Source organism: Corythoichthys intestinalis, chromosome 16 (assembly GCF_030265065.1).
Source record: "Corythoichthys intestinalis isolate RoL2023-P3 chromosome 16, ASM3026506v1, whole genome shotgun sequence".
NCBI classification, from domain to species: domain Eukaryota; kingdom Metazoa; phylum Chordata; class Actinopteri; order Syngnathiformes; family Syngnathidae; genus Corythoichthys; species Corythoichthys intestinalis.
The window spans coordinates 9,633,169-9,646,159 of NC_080410.1; the positions used below are offsets into that span (position 1 = coordinate 9,633,169).

General features: G+C 38.2%; 2 protein-coding genes across 2 annotated transcripts in view; both read left to right on the forward strand.

Moving 5' to 3' along the window:
- Positions 1-3,744, forward strand: part of cacng3b (calcium channel, voltage-dependent, gamma subunit 3b) — a 60,769-nt gene extending 57,025 nt beyond the window's left edge. The window contains exon 5 of the transcript XR_009067297.1: positions 1,101-3,744. The gene's annotated coding sequence lies outside the window, so the exon portion shown is untranslated. The remainder of the gene's footprint in view (positions 1-1,100) is intronic.
- A 7,245-nt stretch (positions 3,745-10,989) lies between these two features.
- Positions 10,990-12,991, forward strand: part of rbbp6 (retinoblastoma binding protein 6) — a 52,692-nt gene continuing 50,690 nt past the window's right edge. Inside the window, exon 1 of the mRNA XM_057860765.1 lies at positions 10,990-11,051. Within this exon, the coding sequence (XP_057716748.1) occupies positions 11,029-11,051 (23 nt within the window). The 5' untranslated portion in view covers positions 10,990-11,028. The remainder of the gene's footprint in view (positions 11,052-12,991) is intronic.

Here is a 12,991-nt window from a genome sequence, read left to right on the forward strand (position 1 = left end):
TTCCACCTAAATCCGGCATTTGAACGCAGCATGTATTTTGAGTTTATAGCAGTGAAAGCTGCACGACGCTCTGCCTGGTCCTCCTCCCTACAGGAAGGCGTGGCGCTATGTCTGTAGGAGCTGTCTAGTTAACTGATGGTGAAGTCTATGTTTTGCATTGGGATTATAGAGAATAACACTACCAACTTTTCAGGATGCTCAAATTGTCCCCACCAACTTTTAAGCAACCTTATTTGCTTATATTATTTATATAAGGTAATTTAGATTGTCTTTCCATATGTTGTAAGGATAGAATAAGCCCTACCATTATGAAGTGATGCAGACTGAGCACGAGTGGCCGAAGCACTCTATCGTGGTCACATTACACATCTAAAAAAAATATATATAGTAGTCGCGCAGAATGAAATGAATTACGGCAGTATGGTGTGACATTGTTCTGGCCGCATTGGTATTTCGAACAATGATCTGCATTTATGCATTATGCATTATTTATCTGAATTTATTTGACTATGTTGGATCTGTTAAAACATTTCATAATGGGTCAAAATTTCATTGGTGAAACTGGTAGGAAACTTATATGTCGAATAAAAAGGCAAAATGTTACGACTAGTGTAGCCTAAATTAGCGTAGTAAGAGTAGTGTTTCTTCTTCACAAATCTACTCAAGTAAAAGTAAAAAATACGGTTTAGTAAAACTACTACTCTTAGAAGTACAGTTTTCTCAAAAAATTACACAAGTACTGTAAATGTAACAGAGTAAATGTAACGCGTTACTACCCACCTCTGCAAATCAAATTCCTGACGTTATTAAGTCTGAAATCTCACTTTAGAAGTGAGAATCCTGCCAACAATTTGTTTTCTTCATTGGCCCTAATCCTCTTCCGTACTTTTCTTTGGGGGACAAACAACTTTTGAAAAGTAAACGAAGCCAGTCAATCAGGGTGGAGCATTTTGTTCTGAGAAATGGCGGCAAACATGCTACGAACTCTACACTTTGCTATTACAAACACACACTCAAATACTTGTGAGGAGGATTTATGTGCCTGCATGTTTGTGTGTATGCGTGTGTTCATATCAACAAGTGTGTATGTGTGTGTGCAGCTCGCCTCTCCTCACTCGTACACGGAGTGCCTGCCTTGTCCTGCCTTCAGACAGCTCCCAGATCAGCCGAGGGGCTTTTCCTGTGTGACGTCCGAGTTATTGACACTTATATTTCCTAAGAACGACATTGATAAGCAATTCCGATACCTAGTGAGTATGTTGAATGTCTGAATGTGGTGTTTATGATTGCTCTATGTACTCTTCACATGTACCCTGTCAAAGAGATTGAATCGGGACTGGCAGAGGGGTGGAAAAGTCTTTGGTCACCCTAATGACCGCCGGTCTTGAATCAATGAATCATGGTTGTAGACTGTTGTTTCTCATCCTTTATACTCTTTCCTAAGAATGGCTGTGTGTGTTTTTGTGTGTGTGGCTCATGAGGTAGAGAAGCCATCTGCTGGTTTGTTCCCTATCAAGACTCTGCAGCCCTGTTGGCTCCTGATGACCACAATTATGGTTGTATAAAAGCATTTTCAAAACTTTTGTTTCAAAATCAGATTCAGCCTCTGTTGATCATGTTAAAATATGTACAGACACAATTTCCCTCAAAATAATTCTTAGCAAAGCTAATGCTTTCCTCAACAATCCTTTCTGTTTTTCGTTTATTTTACAAGTAAGCTTTTGACAAGGGGAGCAATTACAATGCGTGTGTGTGTTTTTCTTATTGTTTTGCTTCAAGCCCTGTGCTTACTGTTGTTTACACGCAGAACATTTCCGTGGCTCTTTACGCTTGACCGACCAAGGATGAAAGACTCCAAATAACAGGGTGCGTTACCAGGCTTCGACCATCAGGTGCGTTCAAGTGGCATCTTGGAACAATTGTTGACATTGTAGCAAACTTACTTCTTAATGGATCCTATCTCTTAACCAAGATGTTTGCGTGAAATAAGAATCTGCCAAGAATCTGATCGCATTCATTCAAATATTTTGTCAACAATTCCTCAAGACTGTTATCTTACAAAGCCATCCCTTCAAAAAGCCACATTGATAATATTGAAATCTGCAATGCAATGAGAGGGAGTGTAACCAATCAAACGACCATATGAGGTTGGGGGGGGGGGGGGGGGGGGGAATCGTTATCTGAACTAACATGCATTTAATTAAGCGAGCGGGTGTGTTTGTGTGTACTGTTTTTTTTTTTTTTTTGTGGCGAGGTCAAACTGTTACACTGATGTACAATTGTTCATTGCAGAAGTGCTTCAAAATGACCCCCCCCCCCCCCAAAAAAAAGAAAAATCCAATTGTGCAGATGAAGCCTGAAATGAAGCTGATGCAATGTGCACTCTGATGAGTTGAAATTGTGTTGGGGGGGCAGACTTTGACCCTGCTGTATACCTCTGAGCCGTATCATGAGCTAAAAACATACACGTGTTTGCTTGCAGACATGAACACACACACACACACACACACTTGTCTTTCAATAATACCCCAGGAAAACCGACTGTATTCCCACCACAGCTCAACACACAGACAAACCTGTTCTCACCAGAATTTAGTAGGATTTTGTACAAATTGCACTGTACCAACATTTTGTAGGGGAAAAAATAATATCTTCTTATTTATATCATTGTTAAAAAAAAGTTATATATAAAACGGCATAATACCATAATCATACCAACAAATATTTGCCCAGTTCGAACACAGTAAAGCCTTTTTATTTGATAACTTACCAAATTCTGCCGAGGACAGGTTGCACAGACACACAGCCGTCCGCCTGAATCTCTGTAAACTTTATAACTTAAACCTCCAACAAGCAGCCGTCTAACACGGACAAATGCTGTGAATAAAAGCACACTTTTACTTATTATATAAATATGATTACCTATATCTAGAGAGGAAAGAATATTATATACAATATGATGAACAGAAAATAAAGAGACACCTTTTCAATGCAGATGTGTGTGGGTTTATTTTTTTGTACTGCTTGCATTTGACAGAGTAGAACTCCCAACATCAAGTACTTTAACCCTTTCAGGGACAGTGGTCATTACTGTGAACAGCTATTCAAAGGTTTAGATTTAAGATTTAATCCTTTAAAGGGCGAGTGACATATTTTTGATCATAAAATAATTATTACTTTTTTTTTTTATCTCTATTAATTTTATTAGTCAAATTTGTATTTTTTGCTGTGTTTATATAATTATAAATCTCTAAATGAATAAAAACTGAAATACAGTATTTAGTTAGTACAGTGATCCCTCGTTTTTCGCGGTTAATCGGGACCAGAACCCGCCACGATAAGTGAAAAACAGCGAAGTAGCGCCCCCCCACCCCAATTTTTTATTTTTATTTTTTAAACCTGTCCTGTTCAGCTGTTTGACACAGAGAATGGAAGTCTGAGTGCCCGGTTGGTCTGAACAGTTTTCTGAACAGTTCACATTGAGAGTATGACATACTCCCATTGTGATCATTAACACACCTCATTTATTATGACAAAACAGCGAACAGGAAGGGGTTATAGGGGAACAGAAGAAAAGAAACAAGAGAAGAAAGAAAAACACAAACAACAAGAAATACATTGAACGTTTACACTAACTACTAACATGTTGGTGCTATCGTCTTTTATCATTTTTTGGGTGTGTTCAATGTAGTTATTCAGATTTAGCATTGGAAAAACACTCAGGTGACTTGAAGTTCAACTCTGAGACCCCCAATTTGGCCAAATTTCAAAATTGGCCAATATGCATGTGTGACACATCATTGGAAAGCTTGAAATCTCAATTTTCTGGGGAAAGAAAAATTTTAAACAGGAAGGCTTTTTTTTCCTTTAATGTTTTTTAAACAGCAAAACCCTATCTGGAGGTGAGAGCACACGAGAGCAGAATTACAGACGCCATGACTTTAACCAGATATTATCCCGTACTTACCTTGTTTTGATCCAAGTACTCCATGTAGCATGTACCACTGAGTGTCAAGACACAGCTGTGAATGGCCACAGCTGGATTTTTGGGGGGATTTTATTGGTGAAACATGGTCATATAACAAGGGTCGCGATGCAGAAATTGCAGACATTAAGGAGTTGTCGAGATTTTCTTTTTCATATATTTACCCTTTTAAATGTTTTTTTGTAAATTTTTCTTTGTTTGGATCGATTATTTATCATCAAACATATGGGAGAAAATGCAACAGTAACAAAAAAAATACAATTAAGCGATAGTTATGAGGTAGATATCCGTGACTTTTTTACAGACACCCATTTTTTTCATTGCGACGTCATTTGTTTAAAAGTTTAAAATATGCGAGTGAATAATTTTTTTATTGATTTTCGTTTTTTCTTTTTTTAAACAAAATATTAGACATCAGTGATTCTAAGCTAAAAATGACAAACATTTTGAATAAGAAATTACTTACCTTTGTTTTATGGCTGGGTTGAAACAAAAGTGGTTGCGCGATGTCTGTAAACGGGTTTCCAGGGTAAAACAGACAAATTGAAAATAGTTCGGGACCTTAATGCACCATGAATCTGCTATGGCAGCGTATAGACATATTGTTCTATCAAACGCAACAGTTGTTTTGGCTTAAAATACAGCAGTTTATTTTAAAGAGGGGTGCAAGAGCAGAAACTGCTTTTTCAGCCTTGCCATCAGCATTAAGCCCCCAAACTATTTTTATTAATATATTATTATTATATTATTATATAATATATTATATTAATTATTATTAAATTTATTTTTATTTATTTCCTTTTTTTACCCTGAAGACAGCCGTTTACAGACACCGCGCAACTGCTATTGGAAATGTCTGTCATTTTTATCTTAGAATCATTAATTGATGTCTAATATTGAGTTTAAAAAAAAAATTAAAACACTTTTTTAAAATTATTCACATGCATATTTTAAACTTTTAAACAAATTACGTCACAATGAAAAAAATAGTGTCCGTAAATAAGTAACAGATATCTCATAACTATCGCTTAATTGTGTATATATATTTTTTTGTTACTGTCACATTTTCCCCGATGTTTTAGATGATAAATAATCGATCCAAACAAAGAAAAGTTTAAAAAGGTAAATATATGAAAAAGAAAATCCTTGATGTTTGTGATTTCTGCATCGCGACCCTTGTTATATTACCATGTTTCACCCATAAAATCCCCCCAAAATCCGGCTGTGGCCATTCACTGCTGTGTCTTGACACTCCGTGATACATGCGACATGGAGTTTTTGGATCGAAAAGAGGTAAGTACGCAATAATATCTCGTTAAAATCATGGCGTCTTTAATTATGCTCTCGTGTGCTCTCACCTCTAGTTAGGGTTTTGCTGTTTATTTATTTTATTTTTTTAAATGGCCTCCAGTTCAAAATTTGTCTTCCCCCAGAAAATTGAGATTTTAAGCTTTCCAATGATGTATAACACATGCATATCGGACAATTCTAAAATTTGGCGAAATTGGGGATCTCAGAGTGGAACTTCAAGCCACCTGAGTGTTTTCCGCCATATATTTATATATATTAATAAATATTTTTTAAGCACTTCAAATGTAATAATTATGATAAGTTTGAAACAAGTTACTGTCCCACCGAATTATTTTTAAACAAGAATAAAGTACTGTAGGAGAAAAATGCTTGGCTTTATTAAATGCTTCATCGAGTGAGTCCACTCAAACTGCTCACTTACACACCATGAGTTGCCACGGCAACTGTTTAACTAGTTAAACGATGATTGACACATGCAGCCCTTTGAAGTCCGCAGCTCTGGCAAGATCAAACCCAAACATCGTTAACTTTATGAAGCAACTCCAGTGCACATGCTGACGAACAAAGAGCAGGGAGAGGGAGCAAGAGTTAGACTAGCAATCGGCTCAGGACAGCTCATCTGTATTTTTTATTTATTTTTATTTTTTTATTTAAAAAATCTGTGATGGACTGATGTCGCGAAATTTGAAGCGCGAAGTAGCGAGGGATCACTGTATTTATTTATTTATTTATTTATTTTTGGGGGGGTACATATGAAGTTGTTTTTCTTTTCATGGTACTGTGACTCATTTCATGCCATTGACGGCGATAGATGTTAACTTTATTTAAACTGGTTGGACTGGCTGTGAATCATCATCTTTCAGCACCATTGACAGCGCTTAATGTCCAACTATTTTAATCAATCAGACGTTCATTCACTCATCCCAGTCAAAATGCATTGGTTTTTTTGGGAGGTTTTTGTTAAATCGTAATTCATGCATGAAAAGGTTCAGTTCTGATGCCAAATGTAGGTCCACCACAGCTACATTCATGACAAGATGCTACACGCTAGGTATGGTCTTCAATTTTCCCGACTCAAACTATTGGGAATTAAACTACTGTAATTTTCGGACTATAAGGTGCACCTGACTAACAGTCTCCACCACCAAATTTGACACAAAAATGGCATTTGTTCATAATTAAGCCGCATCGGACTATTTGCTGACACTTTATTTGACAGCAGTGTCGTAAGACTGTTATAGGACCGTTGTATTTAAGACATGACACTGTCATGAGCATTAATGAATGCTTAAGACATGCCATTTAGTGTCATTCGGCAAATTATCTCACTTTTGAATGGATGTAAAAGATCCGAACTAGACATAAATGGAGTTATTGACCAAATTTTGTTATTGACAAGATTTGCCGGATGACACCTAATGACATCTGTCATAAGCATTCATTAATGCCTTTGACAGTGTCATGTCATAATTATGACGGTCTTAACGACGCTGCTGTCAAATAAAGTGTTACCTATTAACCCAAATAAATCAACAAATTATATGGAATGGACAAAAAGCCATAGGATTCAAAATGAAGAGGCAAAAAAGTAGAGGTTTATCGTCCCAAAAATACGGTATATCATATTTTCTTATCCATTCTATGAGGAAAAAGAACACATAAGATACTGTGAAAGTAACCTTAATGAGCATCTCTGTTGGTTGCCCATTTTCAGAAAGTTGTACTAAAAGTTGTCGACACTTAGGATGATGAAGCACATCTTCCACTTAAGCGCAAAAGCAGGCGCGAATATTTAGTCACCTAACGAGGCTCATGCAGAAATAAACGGATGCAATTAAACACTTACAGTGCTGTCTATTTATGCTGATGGTGTTTAGGAGAAAGACTAAATATCTGCCAAGTAGTTTTGCATTAAATAAGTACAAGTGGTTCTATGTGGCAATTTAACAGAAACATCCGCGAGGGGCCATCATCCAGCAAGTCAAATAGGAAAACTGAATGCCTTGCCATAAGGAGAACTATATTTCTTCATTTTTCGTGGGCGTTTACTTCAGTGTTTACACTGCTTTTGTTATGATTGAGGTTGAACAGCAAGCCAAGCTATGAGTGTATGGGAAGGATTGAATGAGGAGCTCAGATACACCTGATGAATATTCATCATCATTCATACAGAGCTCCGTGTCATCGTCATAGAGATTAGAGTGGATGACAGGATTATGGGGGAGACTGTGCGTCACTCTGCTTTTTGTTACCTTTAACTTCCTTAAACATGGGATTGGGTCACTCACATCCGAGTGTTTCTCCGATTCCCTGTTGCTCAGATAAATTCCACGTATTCCTCCATTCTTCTCGATTTATTTATTTTCAATTCTCTGTGATCTTCTAAGCCTTTTCCCTCACATTTCTGTTTGAAAACCTCCCATTGAGCAGTATGGCACTGTAGTAATTGCTTTCTTCAGCTCCATTGGCCCAATAAGAGAAAATTGCCTTTATGCAAATAGCCCATAAAACACACTGAGCGTTTCCCAGCATGTGTCCCTCAAGAAGCCCACATCAGATGATGTTATTCTCTCTTTCTAGCAGACAGCAGTAACTCAGTGCAGTCTTAAAAGTAGTGCAGTAATTCCGATACCTAGCTGTGTGGTATTGGCCGATGCCGATACTATACAGATACCACGGTTTTGGTGTTTTTTGTTGTTTTTTTTTGGGTTGGGGGGATTAGTACTAAATTGCTGCATGCTCACTTGAAAGTAAAGTCATTCCATTGGCGGCGCTAGACGTTTATTTAAAGTGGGAGGGCTGGCAGCAAATGAATGAATGTTCACCTTCCCACTTCAAATGCATTGGGCGTCTAAGAGTGATAAACCTATTTCAATTCACGGCAGAAGCATGAAAAGTCCTCTCATCGCCCCTACAAAAATGGCTTCGGGACGGCCATGTTGGTAAGGGCAACGTTCCTATCAAAGTCAATGTCATCAAAATTAAGTCATAACTAGCTTGTTTTTCAACCGGTTTTTAGAGGATAAGCTGATCAATGTCAAAGCAACTGCTATTTACTTAGACTTAGTTAGTTAGTTCGTGTTCTATCTACTTACCTACCTACTACTACCTACCCTACAGTGTATCACAAAAGTGAATACACCCCTCGCATATCTGCAGATATTTAAGTATATCTTTTCATGGAAAAACACTGACAAAATGACATTTTGACTCTCTGTGCAGTTTATATAATAGAGTTAATTTATTTCCCCTCAAAATAACTCAAAATATAGCCAATAATATCTAAAGCCCTGGCAACAAAAGTGAGTACACCGCATAGAAACTACGTACATCCCTGAATGTCCTAATTGAGTACTGCTTGTCATTTTCCCTTCAAAATGTCATGTGACTCGTTACAGGACTGCTGTCAGCATTGCTGCAGAGATTGAAGATTATGTGGGGGGTCAGCCTGTTAGTGCTCAGACCATATGCCGCACTCTACATCAAATTGGTGTGCATGGCTGTCACCCTAGAAGGAAGCCTCATCTGAAGACGGTACACAAGAAAGCCCGCAAACAGTTTGGTAAAGACATGTCAACAAAGCACATGGATTACTGGAACCATGTCCTATGGTCTGATGAGACGGGAAAGGGTCAAGATAAGGGTACCCTCCTGGCACAAAAAAAATAGCAGACATTCTCATTCACAACTTATAAACCACACACACAGACAAACTAGAAACTAGATCTTTAAAAGCACATATTGGGGTGGAGGGTCCCAGTGCAGGGAGTGGCGATGGGGCGGGGTAGGGTCGGTCACCAACGGGCTTACACTAACAAGGGATTCACACGATTACTGGGTTCTAGATCACAGAGCTGATTTGTGTTCACTCTACCCCTTTCAATCACTTAGCTCATACACTCCCCCACCCCCGTCCCCCTCTTTCCCTGCTTAACAGGCCCCGCACATGGTGTCAACCGGAAATACATCTAGCTGACGATAGCATCAACATATTAGTAGTTAGTGTAGACGTTCAGTGTATTTCTTGTGGTTGGTTGTTTGTGTTTCTTTTCTTTCTTCTCCTGTGTTTCTTCTCTTCTGTTCCCCCATAACTCCTTCCTGTTCGCTGCTTTGTCATAATAAAAGAGGTATGTTGAATGATCACAATGGGAGTATGTCATACTCTCAACGTGAATCATTAAAACTGTTCAGACCAACCGGGCACTTAGACTTCCATTCTCCGTGTCAAACAGCTGAACAGGACAGGTTAAAAAAAAAAAAAAAAATTAAAAACCCATATTGTGTAGAAATGGCACAGTCATTCTTAGTACTTCCCTATAGAGTACCAAATGAAATCATTTTAGTGCTGAATCAGTACATTGTACAAATAGATACCAGTATTGGTTCAACAATACTTAAATGTATGACAGACATTTTTACAGACAAATGGTAATGTACAATAGGTTCTTTAAAAAATCTGCATTTTGGTGGCCGAGTGGTTCGCACGTCCGCCTCACAGTTCTAAGATCAGCGGTTGAATCCTGGGCTACGGCCTTCCTGTGTGGAGTTGGCATGTTCATCCCGTGCCAGCGTGGGTTATCTCCGGGGACTCCGGTTTCCTCTCACATCCCAAAAACGTGTGGTAGGCTTATTGAACACACCAAATTGTCCATAGGTATGGTTTTGTGCATAAATGGCTGTATGTCTCATTGTGCCCTGTGATTGGCTGGCGTCCAATTCTGGGTATACCCCGCCTACTGCCCATAGTTAGCTGGGATAGGCTCCATCACCTCTGAGAACCCTCGTTAGGAAAAAGCGGCATGGAAAATGAATGACTGAAGGAGTATTCGTAAAATACGAAGCTGTGGATATGTGAGGTTTGCTGTTTATAGTAAGAGAATGTTATACTATATTGCAGTAGTAATCATTTATGGTTCTGATCACATTTTTTCTTCGCACCCAAAAAAAAAATCATTGTTTCAATTTCAAGATTTGTTTGGCTTTTGAAGCATGTTTTCACCACAGGAACATTTTATGTTGGAAATTTTGGAACTCCATTTTACGTGTACCATCATTGGGTGGTGCTATAGCCAAGTACCAGAAGTCCCAGTTCACTCAAATCGATAATATAAATCATACAAACAATTAAAGAGTAAGATCGGCGTTTATTGCCTGATTGAAATGTCCAATTGACTTACGGTACCTAATCACGTTTACTACATCATGATACTTTTACTATAATACATCTTATAGCCAATGTGTCCAATGTCTTCTGGAGTAAAACTGATATGCTTCCTATGCGGTCCTTGATTCATGCATACACACGAACATGTGCTGTTTTGATGGCTGAGTCATGTCGTGTATCGTATGACGACAGTAGGAACATGAGTTTAAAGGCTGCAGCTGTTTCCCCTTCATCCTCTCTTCCTCATTCTCCTCCTGCATCTCTCCATCCTCCCACCGCTTTCTCCTGCTGCATCTCTCCATCCTCCCACTGCTTTCACAATGATGTGCTAGGCCAGCCAAGATAGGGGCAAATCCCTCCTCGGAGCAGAGAAGGCAGGAGAGAACAACACAGAAAGAGAGAGTTTTATGCAAAACACTTCCCTTAACCTCTCTGTCTTTCTCTCTACTCCAATTGATCTTCATACATCTGTTTCCAACTGAATACAAACTATCAAGTCACCAGATGTTGACTAACCCACTGTCCTCAGGTTTGCCGGTAATATGGTCGCCTCTACAGTGAAGAGAGAATGTTTGATGGATCATTAAACAGGTATACGCAACATTCATCCCAAAATCACATTTTCATTTACTGTTGTAAGAAGCAGACGAGTTGTTTTTTATGAAGCGATGGAGATTCAAGATATCATGTCCTCTTTGCAAAGCAACCCAAACCTTAATCACCAATTTTAAGACTGTAAGGGTAGCCTGGAGCCAAATATGCTGCCCAGTGTATGTGTAAATTGTGCATTACTTATTGAAAGTTACAAAAAAGCAAGTGATTGCCCCAACAGTGCAACAACTTATAAAGTTAATATTGAAATTGCTTTTCCATTGCAGTTTCGATGAATTTCATTTCACTCATTTGTATATCATTGCTTTTCTTGGTTTCAGTATATTTTTGAACAGTTTTTTTTCTGTCCATGTTTGTTGACACATCACAACAATACAATCACAATTACTGAGATTTTATATTGCACGTTATAAGGTAACGTTAACCGATATTTACATTATGTATAGCCTTTGTGTGACTCAAAGGATTCTTAACCTTAATCAAAATAAATTTACAAATTAATTAAAAACAGAAATACACACTGGATACTGTTTACATTTTTTAAATAGTATTTAACAAATTGTGTGCTATTGATGGTGATAGACATCTTATTCATTCAAACCAGGTGGGGTGAATCCCATTCAGAATGGATTGGATTACTGGCATTGTCAGTGGCAGCCAGTGAGTTACAGTTGTGTTCAAAATTATTCAACCCCCACAGTAGATGAGTGTTTTTGCAAGTTTGACATTTATTTTTCATCTTATTTATAATCACATTAAATAATGACATGTCAAATAGACAAATACAACTAAAATAACAAAAATATTTTTGGAATATACCAATTTATGGCCTTTCTGTGATTACTTCGTTGACAAAACTATTCAACCTCTTAGTTATATATAACTTTAGTACTTGGTACAACATCCTTTGCAATAACATCCTTTAGACGTGAAGCATAGCTTGACACAAGTTTCTTGCAGTGATCCACAGGTATCTTTTCCCATTCCTTATAGGCAAAGGCCTCATGTTCATTAAAGGGCAACTGAAGACCTTTCCGGATTTTGGTGTAATTTTATGAATATAAACTTGGGACAAGTTCGTCAAAACAACCATGACATTATCAACACGTAATTGTAAGGATAATTTGCGTTTTTTTAGTTTTTTTGCACTCCGTTAATGGTCCCTTCGCAAACCCGGAAGCGTGACGTAGGCAACAGAAGACTACCCACAGCTAGCATAGCAGCAACAACGATGTCAGTGATATTTCCACCAAAGGTAACCATTCAGGATCGCTCTTTCGTGACGCTACCAATGGCAAAGGCTCCCAGGAAAGATGAACTACAATTAATCCCTACATGTTTGAACCTGAGGCGTCAGATGACGGCGATTTACTTGACACAGCAGATGGCGTCATGACGCCAATTGACAGCTCGACACTTCACGAACGGGAGAGTGAGTGGTAAGTCCAGCATCGTGATTTTTTTATTAGAATGCGATCATTACATGGTTGTATATTTTTCCATGCGCTACACATAGCTGAAACTGGATATTAGGTAATGGGACAGCTCCTACCGATCTAAATATGATAAAGCTAGCCCAAATGTGGCTAAATGAATGCTCTACACATAGCTAAAACTAGATCTTAGGTAATTGGACAGCTCCTACCCATCTAAATATGATAAAGCTAGCCCAAATGTGGCTAAATGAATGCTCTACACATAGCTAAAACTGGATATTAGGTAATGGGACAGCTCCTACCGATCTAAATATGATAAAGCTAGCCCAAATGTGGCTAAATGAATGATATGTTATTGATATTTCAAAATAAATGACAAAACCATTTTATTTTCCAGGTGTTGCTGTAAACCGTCAAGTAATTACCCTTCCAAGAGTATGCCTGTGTCATCAGGAGATCCCAGACGTGAGAGCCAAACTTGAG